General features: G+C 46.1%; 1 protein-coding gene across 1 annotated transcript in view; it reads right to left on the bottom strand.

The window, feature by feature from the left end:
- CACNA1B (calcium voltage-gated channel subunit alpha1 B) overlaps positions 1-22,976 on the bottom strand; it is a 313,074-nt gene that overhangs the window by 38,250 nt on the left and 251,848 nt on the right. Inside the window, 11 exon segments of the mRNA XM_009282246.1 lie at positions 7-157; positions 2,107-2,198; positions 2,880-2,945; positions 6,043-6,159; positions 11,610-11,615; positions 16,319-16,402; positions 16,562-16,672; positions 17,537-17,701; positions 19,224-19,425; positions 20,317-20,454; positions 22,173-22,333. Of these exon segments, the coding sequence (XP_009280521.1) occupies positions 7-157; positions 2,107-2,198; positions 2,880-2,945; positions 6,043-6,159; positions 11,610-11,615; positions 16,319-16,402; positions 16,562-16,672; positions 17,537-17,701; positions 19,224-19,425; positions 20,317-20,454; positions 22,173-22,333 (1,293 nt within the window).

Genomic DNA, 22,976 nt, shown 5'->3' with positions numbered 1-22,976 from the left:
ACTTACCAGGAAGGAGCACAGGAAGATGAACGACACGAAGTAGAAATAGGCAAAATCACTGCCACATTCGTTTTTGGTGAGGCCAGAGAGCGGGTCGCAGGCTCTGTTACTCAGGCACGACAGCATGATCTCGTGCCAGGCTTCCCCCGTGGCACTCCTGCAGACAGGGAGGGCAGAGGGTGAGCTCATCCAACTCCCTCCCCATTACAGACCTGGGGGGGCATCCACTTTGCGGTATTACTGCACCCAATTAACTAAATTAATTAGGTGGAAGGTTGTGTCCAGGTGGAGAGACTATATTTATATTCTGAATTTGAACTACCAGCCTGCTGACATGAAAAAGAAAGGAGAAAGAGCATTTCCCTCTATTACAGGGGGGTAAAAGAAACGGAACAGGCTCAGGTAGGCTAAGCTTCATTGGTTTTATGGAGAATAAAACCAGACTGATTTAAACATGTCCAGTGCAAATGTAAGTAAACAGAGTTTAGACTGTTCCCTTTTGAGGCAGCTAACATTTCTGTCCTAGTGCTGGCTGTAAACCCAATGGGGAAATGAAACCAGGCTTCTTCAGTTGAATCTCTTATTTCCTTTATGAGGCAGATACAGAGATACCAGGATGGCCTGGTTGGTCACAGTGATCTCAGTAGGGAGATCCCCGACCTTCTACATTGAAGTTGGTCGTAGTGACTTGGGTCCCTTTTTCATGACAGTCTCGTGGGTTTTCTTCATCGTTTCCCTCCTCCCCCTCTAACTTCTACTTCTATAGGGAGAAAAATAGCCAAAAGGAAAAAATTTGGAGTCCCAGAGGGTCTGTCCTCAAAATAAACCAGCCCCTGCAACGTGCACACATGGATCGGAAGCTGGGGGATCCCCACGTTCACTTACTCTGACTTCCTACGTAACCTCAGATTTTCCCCGCTGTAATTTCTGCACCACACTCAGAGGTGCTTTTAGGGGCATCCCTCCACAGTGCCACAAACAGCCCATCTTGTTGCCGTGTTGTTCACAGCCATGCTAATTTGTACACAGAGCCAGCTCACAAGCCTTCCTCCTGGTTGTTGAGAAAACTTGATGCTCAGTGTAAAGTGAAATAGCTTCCAGGCTACTCTGAATTACTCTACAGCAGATTCCCCCACTGGTGGCACTGAGTCCTGAAGCCCCATTCCCTTGTGCAGAACCCCGCTCCCCCATCGCAGTCCTGCTGCCTCTGCCCCCTCTGTCCCACTGCAGCTGCCGCGTGGGTCTGGAAAGGGACCAAGAGGTCTGGACACAAGACTGAATAATTATCCGGTTTTATTAAAATTCAGAGTTTTGAGTCGAGTGATTATTCTGAGCTAGAGAAGGCTAATTTCATTTCCGTCTGGCTTCACAGAAACTATGCAAACCAAATCCCAGGCAAGATATCCAGTTACGAGCGCTGTGTAATCTGCAGAACCGAGCCTTGGCACAGCTGGCAGGCCCTTGTGGGGCCAGAGCAGTTATTAACCACTGTGCCTCCACACCGCACGGCACACATCCAGATAAGTGAAATCTTCCCCAAGCTGCCCTGATTTGGAGCAGGGCCTGCACTTCATTTTTGCCAGGTCTGAAAATGAAAATCTGCCATTTCATTGATTTTTTTTTTTTTTTCATTTGAAAATGCTTCGTTTCCAGGCAGAATGAACCTAGACGGAAACATTTTCACTCTGAAGCAGAGGTGGCATTGACGTATGAAGTGTTAACTTGTTGGTAATGCAAAAATGACCAATTAAAGGAATTCGCACTCTTAAAAAAATATAAATAGTAAGCTTCATGACAGGAACGACATTGATCAGTTAAACAAGGGGGTTCTCTCTTATATTAAGCTTCCGCCTGAGTTGATGTGGGGTGTCACAGCACCGGGTGTCACTTTGTGCAGATGCTGGTGTGTTGAATCAGATCTATCATATTCGGAGATGTGACAGGCCAACCCCTAACGCCGAGGAGGAGGCAGCAGGAACGGATGCTTTACTCCAAATAACTTCCTTAGAGGATGCCTAAGTCTCAGCAGCTAAACTGGTATATGGGAAAACAAGGACTTATTTATTGCTTGCATGCAAGTCTTATGGTATTTTATACTCTACTTACCTGAACAGAAGCATCAGGGCTTGGAGGAAGGTACGGAAGTTATTGTGCCGATTAATGGAGGTTTCATCATCTAGTGCAATGTTTCCAAATACCTGCCACAGAAAACAGAAGCAATTCAGGCCAAACGCATCCTCATGTGGACGTGGTCAGTAAAGGCAGATCAAACGGAGTTGGGAGAAAAGGCAGGAAAAGAACTTGTCCTGGTTCAAGGGATCTCAAAAGCTAGAATAATTTCTGTGCTGAAGAGGGAGATAAAAATGTGTTCTGGAGATCAAATGGGGAAAAAAATCAGTTTAATGTGCTTCGTCTTCACACAGACCCTTTCTAACACCACAGTTCAGCTCCATCCCAGGTCAAGAAAACTGCCTCATTTCTTTTCAGAAAGGTGCAGTGCCTGAGCTGCTCCCTGCTCTCAGCCTCTTGATATGCCTGTACCCAGAGGAAGGGACGTGCCCTGCCCGTGGGAGACACGGCTGCCCACCACCACCTCCGGCGATGCTGTGCTGCAGGCTTATCACCCGCAGCTAGTTTGCCTGCCCACGCTCTCCCTTTGTACACCCAGAAATATCTGTACACCCAGGGCCACGTTCAACACAAGAACTGGCAATAAAGTTAGAAGAAGTGGCCTTTTTTGCACTTCTAATTTACCTGACACTGGACTTTCGCCTCATCCTAAGTTAGGTGTTGATCCTGCTGCGCAGGCAATAACCTATTTGCACCCTGAACCAGCGGGACAAAACCAGGCTACTTATGACCTAAAGCTAAAATTTTACCTGCATGCCAATAATGGCGTAGATGAAGAAGAGCATTGCAATGAGGAGACACACGTAAGGCAAGGCCTGTGGAAAAGGAGAAGGCAGTGTTAATGACAGCAAATGCATACGTCAGCCGGTAGCATTTAATTCCTGGGCAGCACTGTGTTTTGTGGCATTTGTCCTTCAGATGAAGGGACTGGGAAGAGAATATGAACACTTCTGGCAGCCTTCAGAAGGCAAACCCCTGCAGCCAGGTATTCATCGATCACAAAACAGTCTGGGCTTTCCAAGGGCTCTCTATACATCCTTGCAAGCAGATAAGCAGTAAGCAGGGAAAACAAAATGAGAAGCTCCGCAGCAAGCACTGGAGCTACTGGCAAGCACTGGTACTTTCTATGCATAATTATATGAGCATTAATTTTTAATGACCTTGCTGTAAATTTAGTATGAGAAAAAAAATATACATCCAAGAAACAAGTTCCTGCTCTGAAACAGGCACAGATTGAGATCCCAGGAGGATAAAAAGATTCTGAGTTTTAGCAAGAAATCAGTGAAGGTTACAATGTAATTATGTTACCCAAGCTGAGAGTAATAGCTACTTTCCACTCAGGCTAAATGAATGGGTAATTAATGCCTCTTAATTAGTAATAGCTGAAAAAATGAGAACCCTTGCCCTAGGGTTAGACCGTGTGATGCTCGGGGCAGGGGAGGGATTATGCAGCCCACAGGGAGCCCAGTAAGAAACATGGGGCAAAGGGCTGATGTGGTTTCTGCTGGACACCTTTGCACAAGGGACAAGGACCGAGAGCTCAGGGATGGGGGAAAGGTGGCCAAGCAGCTCCCCACACAGCCCAGGAACTGTCTCGGCTCCACTTCAGGGGCAGCACTCTGCACACGCTTTGGAAAGGGTTGGGATTATACTGAAAAGGGCCTTGTGGCTGAGCCCCTCTCCCAAGATCCAGCGAAGACTACACAGTCCAAGGACACTCTCCTGAGTGGCAACATCTCATACCTGCAGACCCCATGTCTCAGCCTCTGGTAGAGGCTCTCCTGGCTGCAGGATTCCTCATGAGTTACAAGGTGAGAGCAGCAGCAACACCACCTCCATCCGCCTTCAAGGAAAACACGACCTAACAAATCTAAGGCACTGCAACCCCCAAATTGCAGGCCCTTTCCATTAGCTGCTTGATGGTTGGATGAAAGCATAACACAGAAGTTGAATACGAGAGCACCAGCTGCCTGTCTGGTGTCTCCCAAAGGGACGTACAGTGTAATACAACACTCACTCCCACCCCTGGCCATGGGATAACAGCACGGATGCCTGCAGTTCTTCTCCAGGTTGCTTGTAGAAAGAAGCAATCGCTATGTTCCCATCTCCACCCTCCAAAAAGGTTTTGCCTCTATAGTCTAAAAGGTCTAATAGAAACTTCCCTCTCAACCAGCTCTGGTGCAGATCAATAGCCACGTTCACACCCTACCGAAACCAGTTCTCCATCCCAGTTCTCTTGCAGCCTGCATGGGGCTGGCCAGCGCTCCCAGCCCAGCGTGGGCAGAGCCACCCGGCATCTCTCTGCAACCGCAGGAGAGAAACGCCTTTCTTCTCTTAAAAAGTCTTTTCCCTTTTTGGAGAAAGCACACTCCTCCCCACAGTTTTATCACCTAAAATAACCTCTCTGCATCGTTTTGACTCAGACGCCATGATATATTTGAAAGCGGAGCTAAAGCAAAAGCAACCAGTTGCTCTGCATCCCACCTCACTCTGCATCATTAGATACCAATTGCCACCATAACGCCTTCCAGAAAGCACCATGCAAAATACCCTGACATTGCACCGACCTGCAGGCAAGCTCTCCTGAGCTTGCAACAGCACCCAGGACATAAGCTATCACCCGCAGACCTCAGAGCTCAGCCCAAAAGAAGGCGAGACCCTGTGCAAAGCCAGAGGTATGGTCCCCAGGCTCGCCGAGCCACCCACCACGTGCACGGGCAGTGCTCAGGAGTGTGGCACTGCGCCAGCGAGCGGGAGATGAAGTTCGCTGGCTGTGAGCTAGTGAACAGATCCATCTTTGGCCACTCCCTGACCTCGTTGTGCTTTGCTTTCCCACGTCACCTCTCTACTTATATTTCTCTGAACGTCCTGCGAGATCTCCGGAATCAGGGAGGTTCCTTTCTGGGAGAGGGTCTACATGTGATGGGACTGGGGGTCTGCACCCTGCAGCTGCACAGTCAATAAATACTAGTATGCTAGAGCTCAGTATCAGTGCTACAAAATCCTGATTTCATATTAAATGATCTCCTCTGCACTGCAGAACATGAGCATGCCCCATAACCAGAGTTAAAACACAACAAGCTGTGGAAACAGGCTGCAAACCAGCTGAGAGCTGTTAAAAAATAACCAGCTTTGGGGCATGTGGGCTCTTATTTAGATCTGGAAAACAGCTATCTCGAAGCTAAGCACGGGTTGAGAACTAAGCTGCTGTAAGGCAGTTGTTTGAGGGTCACTCAGTTCAGAAGTGTATATCCAGCTGCCATGGCCGATTGCCCCTGCGCCACAATGTACCAGCTGCCACGACATGCTGAGGCTTGCTGGGAGGGAAGGGCAAGGGAAAAGGAAGCAAGGGAAAGCAAGTATCTTGACTTTAGAACAAAAAATCATTTTTGTAATCCTCCACATCATAAAAACACAGCCCTGTGTTATACAGCTTCACAGTTTATATTACCAAAATGCAATGGTTTGGGTTTCACTTCTATCAAATTCTACCAAGACTGAAACCTTGCAGTCGCTGCAGGCAAACAGCAGGCATTAAGGCACTTATTAGTCAGACTACCATTTCCTTGTGCTAATAGCCAAGTCTCATGATTTTGCCACAGGGATTTTGTGGTAGTTTTCAAGGGCAACTTGAGCTTTGCGCACTTGCTGCAAGTCTGCATCAGTAGCCATCCGGCTTTCAGATTCATCTTCCAAAATGCTCAGCACCTACAGTGGTCAGGGGATGTTCAGTGCAAATCAGTTAGCATTTCTGCAGAATTAATATTCCTGTAATTGCTTTGCAGAGGTGCAGAGAGGCCGTTCCCTTGGCAAGGGGAAGCTCTTTGATACTCAATGGACAATGATACAGACGTGCCAAGCGTTACCGTCTCCCCGCGTCTCTTCCCTGCCTCCCACCTGCCTAACACTCACCTTAAAAGACTGCACAAACGTCCAGAGCAAGATGCGGATAGTGTAACCCTGGCGAAGGAGCTTGATAAGTCTCGCTGCCCTGAAGAGCCGCAGGAAGCTGAGGTTGATGAAGTTGTCCTGCGGAAAGTAAAGGTTTTGTGTCCTTCAGAAATTAACGCGATTAGAAACCACAGCCCGCAAAAAAGAAATTAAAATTACCAGCTTCACGATCTAAGCAGCAAATCGGCCACCAGAAAACCTTCCAAAAGAAACATTCGTCAGTGCAGATCACTCCACATGCAGCAAGTATGAGAAAATCCCTCTCCACAAGAGCCCTCCCCTCTGCTACTGGGTCAATGATAGAGAAGGAAAAGGCCCTTTCACGCTGTCCATGGAGGTCTTGTTTTCTTTGAGTAAGGCAGATTTTTCTCCCCCTAAAGACTCAGGGAGAGGTAATGGTGCCATATTATCATTTTGTAAAGAATGAGGTTGTTTTGAAGTCTTGGTCAGCTCGCTTTCTACAATGACTTGAACTTAAGCCAAGACAGTTGCAAGGGAATGCATATATAGCCTCTACCGTAACAAAGAAAGGCATTGTCCAGTGAGGATTAAAACATCCTTGAAAGAATGAGGATGTTTTCTAACCTGGAGGTTTAAAATGTTTATACAACATGTGACTGGACAGGCTCGTCAAGGAGAAATGGCACCAGCAAGACTATTTGGAAGATGGATCAATGGCAGCAAATCAATTGGGGAGGTTGAGCGTTCAACAGCAGGAGGATGCCTTAGGAACCTGCTGATTTTTTAAATTATTATTAAATGTGCCTTTGCAGGTGGATCAAAGAACTGCTGGAGACAGATTCTGATTTCCATTTGTTTTGTATGATTCTCCCCACCCCACACCCCATTTTTTCTTTCCTTTGAGGAAAAGAGGTTTCTTGCCCCAATGAGCTAATCTAGAGAGGGTTCTTTCCAAAACAAAACATGCAAAAGCCAGATCCCTCTTGCCCTCCTAGTTTAAGGAGATGAAAAATATCCCCCCTTTCCATACTGATTCCAATCACTTATTTGTGAATCTCTATTCACAGCCATTTATTTGACTGAGTTAGCTAAAGAGAGAAAGCATCCCACTTTAAACTGTCAAGCAGTGGAGTGGAAAATATAATCACAAGGAGCTCTTGTTGGTAAAGATGAGCAAAAATAGTCTTTCCCTTGTATTATTGTTTTACCAGAAGACGCCCAGTCATATTGAACTAACCCACGTTTCTTGCTCATTTGGCTACAGAGCTCATGCTGAATTTGAGGGGCTTGTTGGATCTATTCATTTATTTAAATGCCAGCTCAGTTTTGGGGCCATTAGCATCACATTCCACCAATCCCATCAAAGAGTTCAAGAAATCAGTCTCAGGCATGCACTCGGTTTCTCTCATGTTAAAAACGCAAGCAGCTCAGAGTTAGGCACAGACCGTATATCAGACTCAATCCTCAAATAAAGAGAAAAGAGAAAAGCACAGGTATGTTCAATGAAAGAGCAGACAACAGTGAGCTCATTCAAATCGGCAACAGAAAGCAGCTCTGGCAGGCAAAACACAAGCACGGATTCCCCTGGGTTGTTAAAGGTCAGTAAAACAAGCACTAAAAAGTCAATGTTTGTCTCTTAGCATCAGCTTCTGTTTTATTTTTCACATCGGTTTTGTTCCCTTCACAAAATACCAGCTGAACTCACCTTAGCATGTAAGGGCTGTATAGGACCCGGGGGGCAGAGCCGGACCACGGCTGGATAACCGGGTGCCGTCAGCAATCTGGTCCTTAGTAACCCGTTCCCCCTGTGCTGGCCGCGGTGCAGGCTGATACACGTCCACAGAGCAGCTGCAGGGGGTTTCAGTGCAGGGCAAAGGTTTAACCCAGAGCCCATTTTAATCACGGAAACTTTCCCCACCAGCGGGAACTGGATCAGACCTTATGTGTATTGTTCATGGCACTCGGGCATCAAGCCTGCAAGTCTGACAAAATATTACCTTTGGAGCAACACTCGAGCCAGATCTTTCCTGTGCACAGGCCTAATGCTCCTCCAAGGAGCACGTGCACAGGCAGCGTCTGCAGGATCCATCTCTCTGCATATGAACCTGCCTTACCTCCCTCTTCCCACGTCACTGCAGCTTAACAGCAAGAATGTTGTTTTGCTCAGACTTTGCTATAATCTCATGATCACAGCTGACACGATGCTTAACATCTGCTTTGGTCTAGGCTGACCGCAAGGTCACACTTAGCACAGACTATCCCTGTGCTACATGAGGCTTTATACAGGATAGTCTGTATACATGCAATACGAAACAGGGGGCTCAAAACTGTACGGTTACGTCTATAACCCCCTACTCCCTGGGATTTGGAGGGACAAACAGTCCATAACCTTTTTTTTTTTTTTCCCCCAGCCCCAAACCCTCCCTGTTTGACTCATGCACTGCCATTTCCTAAAGCGCAGCGAAAGCCTCAGCTCCACGGGGAATCACTTGCAACCCAGGAAAATCCACCGTCACCAACATTCGCAGACCGTTCGAAGGACCATTCTCTGCGCTGTTCGTAGGGAGGCACAATTACACACGCTCGTGATGGATGGAAGGGCTCCACGTGTGTAACCCTCGGCACACCGCATAGAAAACCCATCCTTCAACAACTCAACTGTCCAGGCAGGTATTAGAATTGCATGCAGTTAAAGGGGAAACTCCACATTGCAATATTTCTTGTGTATAGCAGTGTTTTGCATCAATTCTCCTCCCACTTAGCCACCTCTGTAACATGTGACACACACACATGATCACCTTCTGGGTTATCAAGGTCTTTCTTTCTGGGTTTTTCTTTGCTTTTCTGTTGCACAGATGCTAAAGGCTGACCGGTGCTTACAAGAGGCACCATAGCTTTATGATTTTATAATCCACCTGAGGACTAGCAAATTATGTTTGAAAAACATTTCCCCCTGGCCTGTCGCTATTTTCCTAAAAGAGGGGGCTTTGGTACCGAAGACACCCAGCCACCCGGCGGGCCCTGGGGGGTCTAGGCACAGCCGGGCACAGCCACCACTTCCCGCAACAGGAGCGTGACCAAAGCTTGGCCGAGCAATGCAACCCTGGAGCAAACTTCAAAGCAGGAGGGAAACAGGGAGAACAGACATCATGGAAAAAGAACTGGCCTTGATTGCTGTCCTGCCATGGGCAGCCTGCTTTTTTACCCTTTCTTAGGGTGTTTTCCATACTGAAAAGCAGAAAAAACCATGAAGAATAGCGCATACAGCCATTGCCCAGATCTGTTCCTCCAGCATCTTCAGAAGCAGAGTGGTTGCCTCCCAAAACAGGAGCTGTGCTTGCTGTCCACAGGGGTGCAGAATGAGCTCCACCAGCTCAGTACATTTAGTGGTCTGGATTTTTAAACCTGCAATAGGAATATGAGGGGTTTATGCCATGGCTGGACGTGCTCTGCAGGATCTAGTGAAGGAGGCTACGTTACACTGCCACAAAGCAATAAACTCAGCAGAAGTTGGGTTGTTCATCCCTGCAGCCCAGTTGCAGAACAAAACAAACCCCCGGACTTGAAACTTCAGATTTCTGTCCTCGAAGGAAGGGCTCACCCAAAGTTGCAAAGAATTGTGGGAAGAGGAGTCTGACCAAGCCAAGAATGGGGTCACTCGGGAAGCTTTGGCAGTTCTCTTCATCTTGCATCGACATGAATTAACTTACTCTGCTAAGGAACTACTGCAGAGGAAGTGGCTGTGTTCCCATTTAAGTGTCCAGGGCATTGCCAGCACTGAAGAAGAGCTACTGAGTCTTGCACAGGGTCTTGGCTTCCTTTGAAGCTTGGGGAAAACCCTTGCTGATTTTAAGAGGCTGAAGATTTTTGCCACACTTCTCTGTGTCTTGGGGACTCTGCCATTACGGGCATATCGCACCGTGTCCTTTCATCTTGAGCCAGGAACACTGGAAAATGATTTTATGAGTGTGTGATGCTCAGATCTCTCCCTGTTCCCTACTACCTTTCAACTTTGGTACTTCTGCCGTAGTCACTGTAGGCTCCCATCACCCGCAGTGGAAGGGGGAAGGCAGCTCCAGAGGGCAACGTGGTGCTCCAAAGATCTAACTTGGACGCCTTTGATGCTGAGTGATGGAAGGAGCCTGGACCTGCACATATGACTATAGAGACTGCAATCCTAACAAACTGCAGGATGAGCATTTAAATCTTTAACCTGCCACATGGACAGCAACAAGGCCAAAATTTGGCCAAAGGGAGGTAAGCTGATTTTTCCAGTGTATTTTCATGTGCCCAGCTGATGCCAGAGCACTTATCTTTGCTGCCTGGGCCAGGGTTGCACGAAGGTGAATTGTCCAAACATGTCCTCACAGCTCCCACACATCTGTAATGCTTCCAGCCACCGCAGCACAGGCAGAGGATTCCCTTCTCAGATTGCACTATGCAAACTTTTAACTTACACATTGTCATTTTCTTCTTTGCCATTTCCTAGCAGAAAATTCCTTCCTGTGACCCTCCATGAAGCATGGAGCTTATCTGCAGTCTGTCATGAAGATTCACTCTGATTTGTTTCTTAACAGCAACTGTGCAACAGAAAGTCCAGATGTGAACATAGATCTAAGAGCTGTTGTCAGGTGGCCAAGCAAGTATTTTTGATAAGCTTATGGTCTCATTTGTGTTATTAACCATAGCCAAAATAATTAAGAATGGAAGAATATATATATTTTTTATATTGTATTTTTCTTTATTCATCCTTTTTTGCTTAATTTATGGCTTTCAAAGACAGAGGCCAGTATTTCCAAAGGCATCTTTGGAATCAGGCACTAAATTCCCAGTGGGATCTGGCTCCCAGCACTTTTCAGCCCTGTTCGTAACATGGCTTATGCATTTTGCTTGAGATGTTTGCTTTTGCATCCAGGGACTCTGTGTCCACTGTGGTGGCAAAATGCTTCTATATGCTGGTATCACAAAGAGTTTTCAAAGTTGAATAAAAATCACTCCTTCCTACGACTTCTTTTTTGATTTGAGGGAAGCAAGTCTGTAATCACTTCAATAATTTTTTTGCCTTACAATACAGTGTAAACCACGGGCTTAAAATACCTGTAAGGCAGTCCTCTTAGACGTACTGCTTCCCTTTGCAGAAAGCTCAACGCATCTCATCGTGAAAGAAAACAAAACTGATTTCTGAGAACTGAATTTGGTTCCACCACTTACAAAACGAAGGGTTTCCCAGCCAGCCAATCTTCTCTACTCCGGGTCATCCAGAAGCATCCTTCCCTCCTATTCTCATTCAATTTTCCACCAAAATAAAGCAAGTGTCAGTCTCCCCTTTATCATTGTCAGGTGTAACAAACAGCGGAGAACAGGCTATTGGTAACTGCATTTGCCTCACGTCACCAATTAGCCAAGGGGAAGAAGATGCAGAACAGAAGCCAGTTTTGAGGCACGCTGCAGTGAGGCTTTTTCACCAGTGCAATCGGAAATCTCATCAAAACGAATTAAATTAAAGAAAAACGAGAGAAAATAAAAGCAGAGAATTTAAATAAGTGTTTAAATTCAATGAAACCAACCGTGTCCTATATGTGATGTTTTCATGGATGGATATTTGCAAGATTATTTACAAATTTTTTTTTTTGAGCAGCAGGTGCACAACATACAGACGGAGACATGGTTTTCGCATTGTATGTTGATTGGATGGCGTGATTCAGCAGGTAGATAAGGAAAATAAAGAACAAAACAGGAAACAAAAGAGAAAATGAGTAATCAGGACAAGCAAAAAAGGAAACTCTGAAAATTTCACTGGAAAAAAACTGTTGGGCTTTTGGGGGTGTTATTTTATGATAATTATATAAATAAAAAATGCTTCAAACCAAAACAGATTCTGAGATCCTAAAGATAACACAGACAGTGCAGTAGTTATTTGCATTTCATTTTGTAATGCAAATTGGGAGACAATTCACAAACACTTCTCAGTATCTTTTTTATATTTCCAGGCATAGAAATAGATGTCAGTTTGCGATACACCCATTCAGCCTCCTGAGGCCGGCTGTGTCCGCCAGGACACCTTCTCCTTAATGCCACCTATTTTACTATTTTACTTCCATTACTGGGAGGGTAAAAAACTGACATACGTGCTTTTGCCTAAGGAAATAAAAAAATATATATATTCCACTGCATTCACAAAGTAAATTACATATGACATGACAACAAAATTAAAATAAAGCAATTAATCAACACATTTCTTTTCCTTTTGTCTTTACTTTTCAGCAGGTTAAAAGTACCGATGCAGCAAGGCTGGTGGAAGCCTAGTCTCTCAAGATGAGACCACCCGGGTGAGAAGGTTTATTTACCTTGGAGAACACTTATAGCTGGAAAACATAGTCATGGAGAAAAGTGGTGCTCCTGCAACTATTTGCGAGCCTGATCTCAAAGTCATACCCAGAAAGCATCCCCTCTCCACAAGGAGCTGGAGGGCTTCACGGGTGGCTGTTACAGGGACAGACTGACGGTTGAGTTCACGTTGTGGCTGTCACCTGGGCTTCTCAGCCTGAGAAACCCTCCTGTGTGAATGGGTAATAACAGTGCTGAATGCACAGGGAAGGACTAACGGGGGCTGCCACCCAGCTATCCCCACGGCTGCCCTTCAGCCGAGGAGAGCCTGGAGCTGAGGAAGGCGAATGGAGAAGAGAGCATCCTCCGTTGGGGACACAGCTCTGAGTCGTGATGAGTAACGACCTGCTCTCCTCTTTGGTTTTTCTCAGCTCCATAACACGGTGCAGAGAGCTGCTGCATCCCCGGTCCTGCACCGAGCCAGAAAGTTGAAGTGGGGTTAAGCATTAGCTATGGTGTTTTGTGCGGAGCGGATGTTCATCCCGGTCCTTAGCTACTACTCTCCCCTACCTGGAAAAGTAAAGGGCGGAAAACGGTTGGGCAGAGGCAGCGGGATTAAAGACTCAAGGCTGTAAGCCTGATCTGTGCTCTGCGAACGAGGCACCCACCAGTCCTCCCCTTGGTCCCTGCTGTTTGCAAACAGCATGCTCGCTATCACTGCATCAGGTTTTTCAGCCCTTTTCTACATTTTTTTTAATTGGTTCTAAATTCCAGAAGTATTTAAGTGACTTTTGTGCAACTCCAGTTGAACAAAATAGCAGGTTATATATTACAAAGATGGTTTAAAGTGTAACTCTTCCAGGTTATACATGCACCGTGCCACTTTCCAGGCAGCAAAATGGTCCTGGCGTTTCCCAGGCAGCCTTGGGACACCTTGGGTTTCCCCTTGTGCACTGTGGGTCAGAATAACACATGTTGCAACCTATCGTGGAGCCAACAAAACAGGACCGGAGCAGAGTGCTGGATCCTTCTGCTTGTTTTCCACCTTATGTGCCATAGCCTGTCCGCAGGACTGGAAGGAGAGGAAGGCTTGCAGTGCCAGTGGAGATCCTGGTACAAGACTACCGCCACCACATGCCACTGGATGAAGCAAATGAACTGCTCCGTGAAAGACATCCTGAAAGCTGCCGTTATTTGCTGCCATTAACAATTCTGTTATAAATGTCATCTTCGGGGCACCACTGCAAACTCCCACTCGTGTAATTAAACAGTGATTCTGAGACTTGTGCATCAATGTCACCTTTAAGCAAACTAAGCTCCTAACCCCTCTTCAGCAAGCTGTGCACGATGCATTTGAACTCTCAGCCCATCGTCCCTGTCTGAGGCTGAAAGATGGATGTGTGCAGCTCAAAGAAGCGTACACCGGTGGCTGCAAAAGCCGTTCAGTGTGGATGAGTGTGCTGCTGCCGATGGGCACGGGCTGGAGAGAGATCAGAGAGGAGCTGTATGAAAGAAGTTTTGAAAAACAAGTCTAGCAAGAAGGGCGGGGGGGGCGGGAGCTCTGGGCACTCTCTGTCTGCAGGGGAAAGCATGTGGAAAGGAGACATGATGGCTATACAGAAATGCTGCAGAAGGGGAAGATTTAGAGAGAGCAGAGCTCAAATAAGTCTATGGACTGAGTCAGAGGACCAAGAGGTCAGGGGCTGGAGTGGTCCTGGGGGACATACGGCTTTTATATTAAAGACATGCTTGTGAGCAGATTTGTATTGGACACACTGCCAGAGGAAGCTGTTGAACTACATTAGAAAGTCCTCTCTGAGGTTTGACTTAATGGATCTAGTTACTCATAAACCAAAAGCCTCTCCCTTACTGCCTGGGAGGATAATGGAAAGGTGTATAGGTGCTTGGGAGCTTAACCCTATCGGAGTTTACTGACTGTTTTTAGAGGTAATTCATACTACTCTTCAAAGACATCCCCAAATTGCTGCTATCTTTGATACTGGAAACCACAGAAATTACTGCAGAGTGGAAGGGTGATGCCATCACTCCCAGCACCCTTGAGGTTACTGCATCAGTGCCTGCCAACTCACACGAGGGTATTTGGGAGCACATTTACTCTCCATCCCAAAGACCAGGAAAGGGATGGGGAACCTCTGCCTACACACTAACTCTCCTACCCCTAATAGTTGGCCAGCAGTGCCAAGGGACAGCTGCTGCTTCCAAAAAGCTGGGGACGTGCGTATACAGCCCCAGATGTGTTGTGGCTTTGTCTTAAATTCAATGATGTATCATAGCCCAACCTGATCAGTCCATAGCCAATTCCCCAGGTGCCAGACACCCTCGCCAAGGCTGGGCCACCCCCGTGCGAGCTGGAGGGAGAGGCAATGGCCTGTTAACCACTGTAGCGACCACTACCTGCCAAGCAGGGAATGGGCAACACTGATGGCTGCTCTCTCTGCCTGCAAAAGAGCTGTACAAAGGAGAATTTTAATAAGAGGCGTGTGGGCTTGGTGTTGCGAAGAAGACACCTTCCTGAAGGAGAAGATACCAATCTTGGAGAGACCACAAGCTCCCTTACCACATGGGAGTTGGCTGTGCTGCTTCCTCCCAGTAAAAGTGGCCAAAGGAGGGTGGGAAGAGAAGCACCGGTCTCTGTTTGTGGCTGGCTTGCCAATGTTTTCACAAATTTTCAAACCAAGGCAAAGGTTTAGGTGCCTGAGTCTGACAAGAAAGCGTGTCCCACAGCAGAGGGAGTGGAGGCAAGCACCCAGTACCTGCCCACAGTGCAATGAATCTCCTAAGCACTCAGAGAAGCGGTAGTCAGACCTTGTGTTTGATCTGAGTAACTTTACCCTGGCCGTAAGCCATGCATTAAAAACAAAAGGTAATCCAAAGTCTACAAGATAAGATTCACCAACTGTTAAATGAACACCATTCGTGCGAGGAGTAAAACTTCGGGGTTTTGTGTGCTTTTTTGGTACCAAGGAGGTTAGGTAATAATGTATTTTGTTAGAAACAGTAGTATAGTCTTCACCACCAGCTGAATGTCCTGTAAAGAAGTCTGGGGAGCATAGTTCTTAGCACACACAAAACAGATCTATAAGCAAATCCCAGGGACTGAGAAAAAACATTATGGTAAAGTTCAAATTCATCACATACAGATACAGCATCATCAGCTAAAACATGCATTGGGAGAGGAGAGGAGTAATTTATAAATTGGGTAATTTCAGGCTGTCAAGGCTTGCGTCAGACATTTGCTGCCTCTATGGAAAAATCCTCTTGAATTTAATAGCAAGTTTGTACACTTCTTGTAATCTACAGGACTCGTTAGCAGGGAGAGAACAGTCATTGTAAAGTTGTTTGTTTGTTTTAATAATTGCCCTGCAAAGCTTTTGTGCACGTAACAGAAATGCACCACGTTCCCCCAGTCCAGACTGTGCAGGCTGATGAGTTTCTGGCTGTTTCTACGTTCCCATCACCTCTCCCCTTCTCACTCCTCTTATCGCCTTCACTCTGCCCCGTGACCAAGATTGGGTAGGAGCCCCAATGGACAGACGTGTGTGTGCCCTGCAAAGCACCTCACACTATAAACCAGCAGTCTTCACCAGAATCCTTTTGATCTTTTCTCTCTGTTAAATTCAACAGGATTTTTCCATTAATAGGCAAAAACAGCTCAGGGTTAGAGAGAGTTTGTTTCCTGGCAGAGTCACTAGCACTGTCGTTCTCATCACAGCTTTTTGCATGGAAGTCTTTGGGGCAGACAGCCGTGCTCGTCTCCATGGAAAGAGCAGAGCTAATGGAAACAGGCTGCCAGGTCGCCCAAGGACATCACCACACGATGAGTCCCAGAGGCAGCTCTAGGGAATAAGGCTGGTAGGGAGAAGGTGCAATGTCTTGACAGAGTACAGCTTTGTTTGTAAATGAAGCAAATTGAGCAAACTGTACTTACCGCAATCTCTGTTACTAAAATATCAGTAATACTTCCCAACACTGTTACAAAATCAAAGACATTCCAGGCATCTCGGAAATAATTCTGCCAAAGGAAAACACAAGGGGGACAGAGGGATCCAGGGGTTATTTCTGGTTTGCAACACAGGCTTTTTTTGTTTGTTTGTTTTTAAATACGCGTCATGAAATACAAGCATTTCATGTAGAGAGGAAACAGTTGAAAGTAAATGAGGAAGACACATACCAGCACACCAAAGGCAATGATCTTCAGCACACATTCCATTGAAAACATGGATGTAAACACAATATTCAGGCATTTCAACATTTCTTCATATGCTTCTGGAGCATCATAGAACTAAACCAGGATGGAAGAAAGGCTGTTACTGGAAGATCACTTACAGAATAAAACCTTCCCAGCTGACTTGCCTGGCTGCAAGACTCTTGCCCATTTTAGTGCCAGATTTTGTGCTCACTTTAAGCAAGACTTGGGGTTACAATATGGTTATTCATGCCACTCCAGAAGCACACTATTGCCTACATGCTATCTTAATGGGGTATCTGGGGATACACCCAGAATGGGGAGACTGTTGCTGGTGTACATCTCCCTGTAAGCAGAGCATGGACCAGGAGGGAGGAAGGGCATTTTCAAAACCAGACGACAAGTGCAGAACTGTGTTTCGTTCCAGCAGACCCTAAGAACATGGTGACCCCTTGACTGTGAAGATACTCTAAGCTAGGCAAGGGATAGGAGGGGAGATCATCCACAATATCCAGCCATCTGTATCTCTTCCTCTTACGCACCATGGATTGTGTCCCAGAAGCTTGACACTGCTGCAAATTTGAGTAATTTCCCTGGGATGGCTGGATGTCGAGCAACCCCAAGAAGTGACCCTGCTCTGCAGCAGGAAGCCCAGGTTGAGCCGGGAGCTCCAGACCTGCAGAGCCCAGTTCCCATCCCACTGGCCATACGCTGAAGGGGCTACGAGCCAAACCAGCACTGTGTAGGGGAATCCCATTCGCTGTGTCTCATCACAACTAAACCACCTCCCTTTGGGGACCGAAGGAATCCCACAAGGCCTCTAAAAATTACATCAGGTGGATGAGAAGTGGCGATTGCTCCTGCTGATCCCCCCCAGCTCTCAGGTCGAGTACAAAGCCTCTCCAGCAAACACCACATTCACTAGCCCGAAATTGCAAGATTCAGTAACAGCCCACTAACCTTCATCATTAGGACAATGGTATTGAGTGCAATCATGACCATGATAAAGTACTCAAAGGGAGGGGACACCACAAATTTCCACATCTTGTACTGAAAAGATTGCTTGTTCTGAGGCATGTAGCGGGTCAGTGGCTTGGCACTTATGGCGAAGTCTATGCAGGCCCTCTACAAAACAAAAACCAGATGAAAAGAATACAAAAAAAGGGCTGGCAGTCTCTGTCACTTGGGATATTGTTGGGAGAGCGAGCGGAGCATTTAGTGGAGGATGGTATTTCTAAGTGTTTCTCACACACGATGCAAGTACTAACTACCCCTGTAAAATGCCGCACAGGATCCCCAAATTGTAATCACTTTTGGACACTCGCTGAAATATTAAACCCCGTAGCACTCCTATGGCCCCCTGCAATCCTAGGAGACAGCCTTCTACCCCAGCCCAGCTCCCGGTAGGTCCCGATCCCTTCCCACTTAGGGAAGGGAGTTATAAATCCACAGGTTTACTTCAGAAAACACTCTGCCAATTCCTCCTGATATGTAACTGTGGAAACTGGAGTATTGTGGAAGTATTGTGAAACCATTGTGAAACCCAGGTATGTTCTCACACACAGCAAAACCTGTCCAGCTAATAACATTTCATAAAATGTGAACTGAACTCAACCAATAAATTATCCAACAAATATTACTGGGTGAACTCTCAAAGACCCCCTTAGTTGGCTATTTCTGTTCACATTATTATGAGTGTAAAACTGCATTAAAAATGGATTTCTACCCACAGGAAGTTTTGATTCTGGAGCATTTTCTCATCTTGGATTTAGATAAGAATTCAAAGTCTTAAATTAGTGCAAAAATATTTTCTGCTCAGTTAAAAAATAATGTGGGTAAAGCATCTCTAATATTCTGCTTTATTTTGGACTTTTTGTTCATACAGACAAACAATGCACTAATTAATAATTGATTAAAAAGTCATCTCTTTTCATCAAAACTCAGGTTCTGGTTTCAAAATAAACGAAAAGAGATGGTTCTTCGCACAACAGGTCATTGAGGCTGTGGGACCCAGACGAAGGATGTTGCGGATGCTAAAAATCTGCATGGGTTCAGGAGGAAACTGGATACATTCATGGAAGAAAGATACACAGATGCCGCTAACTAAAGAAAAACCGTGTTCAGCTCAGGAATCTCCTGAGCTGAACAATATGGTATTTGATAGGGCATTAAAAAAGCGCCTCATATCTGCTTGCCCTGGTCTTAGACTCTTCCCAAGGCATTTACTTTCAGCTGCTGTCAGGAGGACATCATGTCAGCCAGGCACAAAACTAGCCTGGTGAGAGGAGCGTTCCTTTGGGGAGCTGTAGCAATTGTACCTCTAAAAGGCCAAAGATTTCTGTCTCCTTTCACACCTACATGTTTGAGCTAACATGCAAGTCTATATTCACTTTGAAGCGGAGGTGTGGTCCACGGGGACGTGTGACAGTGCTTACTAACACGCAGCACTCGGGGGCTCTCCCTGCTTTTGTTTTTACGCAAAAGCTGAAACAGTCTGTAATTTGTTTGGTCGCTACACCACACACCCTCAGGTAATGACTGCTCTAAAACCCCCCACGGCACAGGAGGGACGAGGAGTGGGCTTCCACTGGTATCGAGGAGCTCTGAGCCCCCAGGTGCTAACTCCGGATTCAGAAGGTGCGGGTACCTCGTTTTTCTCGAGGCTGCACTCTGACATCACTTTATCTCCTTGCTCTTGGAAGGTGATGATGATTAACGCCACAAAGATGTTCACAAAGAAAAAAGGGAAGACAACAAAATACACCACGTAAAAGATAGACATTTCCATTCGGTAGCCAGGGCTGGGACCCTGTTCCTCGTAGGTAGCATCCACCGAGTGCTTCAGCACACTGCAATCAAGCGCAAAGAGAGAAGAAAAGTCAATGAAATCAGTGTGAAGCACCAATGACACCCTGATAGTCACTCACTGGCCTTCAGTCACGTGGAGGGTTTTCCACATATGCTCAGGTCAAACTCACTCCCATCTCTATGGCTGGGAAGAAGTTTTCTTTGAGGATATTTTTAGGGAAACCCTTGCCGTTTTCACCACTCTGCAGAATGATGGAGATTTGCTACGTACAGATCCACTTATCCCCCTGGCCAAGGGGAGAGGATACAGTTAGATCTGGCTTCTCTTCTCTGCTCAACAGGGATGAAGTAAGGGTGGGAAAGGAAAGGTGTTGATGATCTCTGAGTAGGGGAACACAGTGAGGGACTGGAGAAGGGAGACTGATGCTGTATGTTTCATTCTTTATTTTATGAAATAGCTGAACGTGGAGGACAGGGAAGGCCTGCCATGGAGAAACCCTGACCATGAATTGTACTCCACATGTCCCAGCAGAAAAGTGTGCCAAAATAAAGTCATATGCTGAACAGTAAATATAATTTTGGGACAGCATACTTTCGGCATAGGTCACAATACTTTTTCCCCTCATTTTCTTACATTCCCATTATCAGTTTTACACCTGAGAAAGGCATGCAAGTCCAAAAGACTGGAGCAAGCAAGCTATTAAGTACTGAAAACTGCCTAAGCATCCCTGTGCAAGCTCAGAAGAACATCAAGAAAAATGCAGAGCCCTGCCTGCTGATTCACCCAATAATCACACAAGGGAAAGTAAAAGCTTAGCTGATAAAAGACTGTTCTTATTTCACAGGTCACTTGCCATTTACATGTCCCTCAGAGCTGTGGAAAGCTGCCATTACCTTCGCGATCACTGACCCTGCCAGTCCTGTGTACTCACGTTGGCCACCCTTCGCCTGTGGAGACGGTGAAGAGCGTGAGCAGAGCCCAGAGCACGTTGTCGTAGTGGAACTCGTATTTTTTCCATTCCCTGGGCTGCGCCTCCACCTCATCTTTTTCATAATCGAGGTACTGACCCCTAGGAAAAACAGAGATTCAGATCAAATGAGAGAATTAAACCAAATCAGCCATTTCGTATGACTCACTGAGGAGCATCGAAAAGCCCCAATAGCAGAGTCCGACTGTGCTATGTATTAAAAACAAATAAAGAGACAGCCCCTAGGTTTGTAACAGAAGTAAAGGCCATTTTTCAAGCCATTTAGAGCCACAGGAATTGGACCTGAGGTCTCGAAATGAAAGAAATTGTAATCAGGACATTCATCAATTAGGCAAAGCCAGCAATTAACAGCATGCTGGCCCCCAAATTGTCTGACCCCACAGAAAACTGTGCTGCTTGATGGGGAAAAATCTCTAGCTCCTACTTCAGAGTTGGATCTAACTTCTAACTGGGTCCTGCTTTGAGGGGCTGAGGGACCTGTGTTGTGGTTTAACCTGACAGGCAGCTAAACACCACACAGCGGTTTGCTCACTCCCCTCCCGCAGTGGGATGGGGGAGAGAACTGCGGAAAAAAAAGTAAAATTCGTGGGTTGAGATAAAGACAGTTTAATAGGACAGAAAAGGAAGGAAAAAAAAAATAATGATAAAAGAATATACAAAATAAGTGATGCACAGTGCAATTGCTCACCACCCGCCGACCGATGCCCAGCCAGTCCCCGAGCAGCGATCGCTGCCCCCTGGCCAACTCCCCCCAGTTTATGTGCTGAGCATGACGTCCCATGGTATGGAATGTCCCTTTGGCCAGTTGGGGTCAGCTGTCCTGGCCGTGCCCCCTCCCAGCTTCTTGTGCACCTCCAGCCTGCTCAGTCAGTAGAGCATGGGAAGCTGAAAAGTCCTTGACTAGTGTAAGCACTGCTCAGCCACAACTAAAACATCGGTGTGTTATCAACATTATTCTCATGCTAAATCCAAAACACAGCACTGTACCAGCTACTAGGAGGAAAATTAACTCTATCCTAGCTGAAACCAGGACACCTGGCACCTGGAGAGTTCCCCTCCAACCTACGTTTTTCTACAATTTCACATTTCTTTCTGTAATATATCTGCTTTATTGCAAGGAAGAACTGCAGCGACAGCCTCCACAGCTGCTGTGTGCACACGGTCCCACCAGGGATATGCCCTGCGTTTGCAAGGAGGCAGGAGAGGGGTAACGCGGGCAGACCTGGACAGTGCTGAGGATGTGGTTTGGGTGCCAAGAAAAATGGCAAGTGAGGAAGACGCACATTGTGGTGAGTAAAACACCTTGACAGTCTGCTGCAAAGGACAAAGCATGGCAGGGCTTTTAAGATATTCAAATACTGACCCCTTTTCTAGCTAATGAGAAGCTCTTTAACTTCCTACCGACTCACTTCTGATTATTTATTCATTATGTTTTTCTAATTCATACGAGCCCTAAGAATCAAGGCAGCAGGTAGAAAAAGGAGTCACGCCATCCCTTCAAAAACCCTTTACCTTAAAATCACACCTAGCCCTCCCCGTGAAAAGGAGCCTTCTCCCCCGTATCATTAAGCATTTGGCTAAGTATTTGCTAGATCAGAGCCAGGAACGATGCAGCTATAGAAACAACAAAAGGGAAAATTCACCTCTAGGGTAATTGTGCTGAAGCATTGCTCTTACTTACAGGAGACTCATCAAGCTCAGCAGATACCTGACTGATGCAGCTTTGGGACAGTCAAGGGAGCTGCTGCTGCCAGAGGAAAGTCGGGCTTCTCCCGCACAGCCCCTGCCCCCGGCCGTACCTGCAGTCCTTCTCCAGCTCCTTTGACTCATCGGTGCAATAGAAGAATCTGCCTTTGAAGAGCTGCACAGCAATGACGGCAAAAATGAACATGAAGAGCATGTAAACTATGAGGATATTGAGGACATTCTTCAAGGAATTCACCACGCAGTCAAAGACAGCCTGGGGATGGAGAACAAGGTTAAGGCGTTGAAAGAAAAGGGCATCTAACATCTTGGCATCTAGCATCTAACTATACTTGGGAGTAATTACCCAACCTACAACCCATGGATGGTTTCATGGACTTGCACACCAAGTGTTTGACCAAGTGTTTGACCAAGAGTCATGCTCCAGCTGTGAGAAATAACGCCGGCTTCCTACATCTCCTGCTTTCTCGGCGGGTTTGGCTGTGCCACTGAATTTTCTGGTGCTGCCTGTAAAATTTATAAAGACAATCGCAGCTCATCGAGATAAATACTAGTCCTAAGCAAATATTTCCATGGCCAATTATGAAATGAAAAAAGTACTTGTGTTTAATTTATTCCCAGTGGATATGTAAAAACTCATCAAATATGTTAATCATTGACCGTTATTTGAACTGTTTGAATAATAAGGAAAATATACCAGATACAAAGCAACCAAATGCTTCAAATAATATTTTTGTAATGAACTATCAAAATTAAGTGTGACTAATCTAGTCAGAATATGTCACTTCTGAACTCCCTGCAAAGAACTTCTCAAATACATTTATTATTTGGTTATTAGTCACTGATTCATTGTTACAAGTAATTTGCAGTTTAATTTTAGTCTGAAAAGTTTGTCATAA

Source organism: Aptenodytes forsteri, unplaced genomic scaffold (assembly GCF_000699145.1).
Source record: "Aptenodytes forsteri isolate BGI_AS27 unplaced genomic scaffold, ASM69914v1 Scaffold325, whole genome shotgun sequence".
Lineage (NCBI taxonomy): Eukaryota > Metazoa > Chordata > Aves > Sphenisciformes > Spheniscidae > Aptenodytes > Aptenodytes forsteri.
This window is presented reverse-complemented; position numbering and strand designations above follow the sequence as displayed.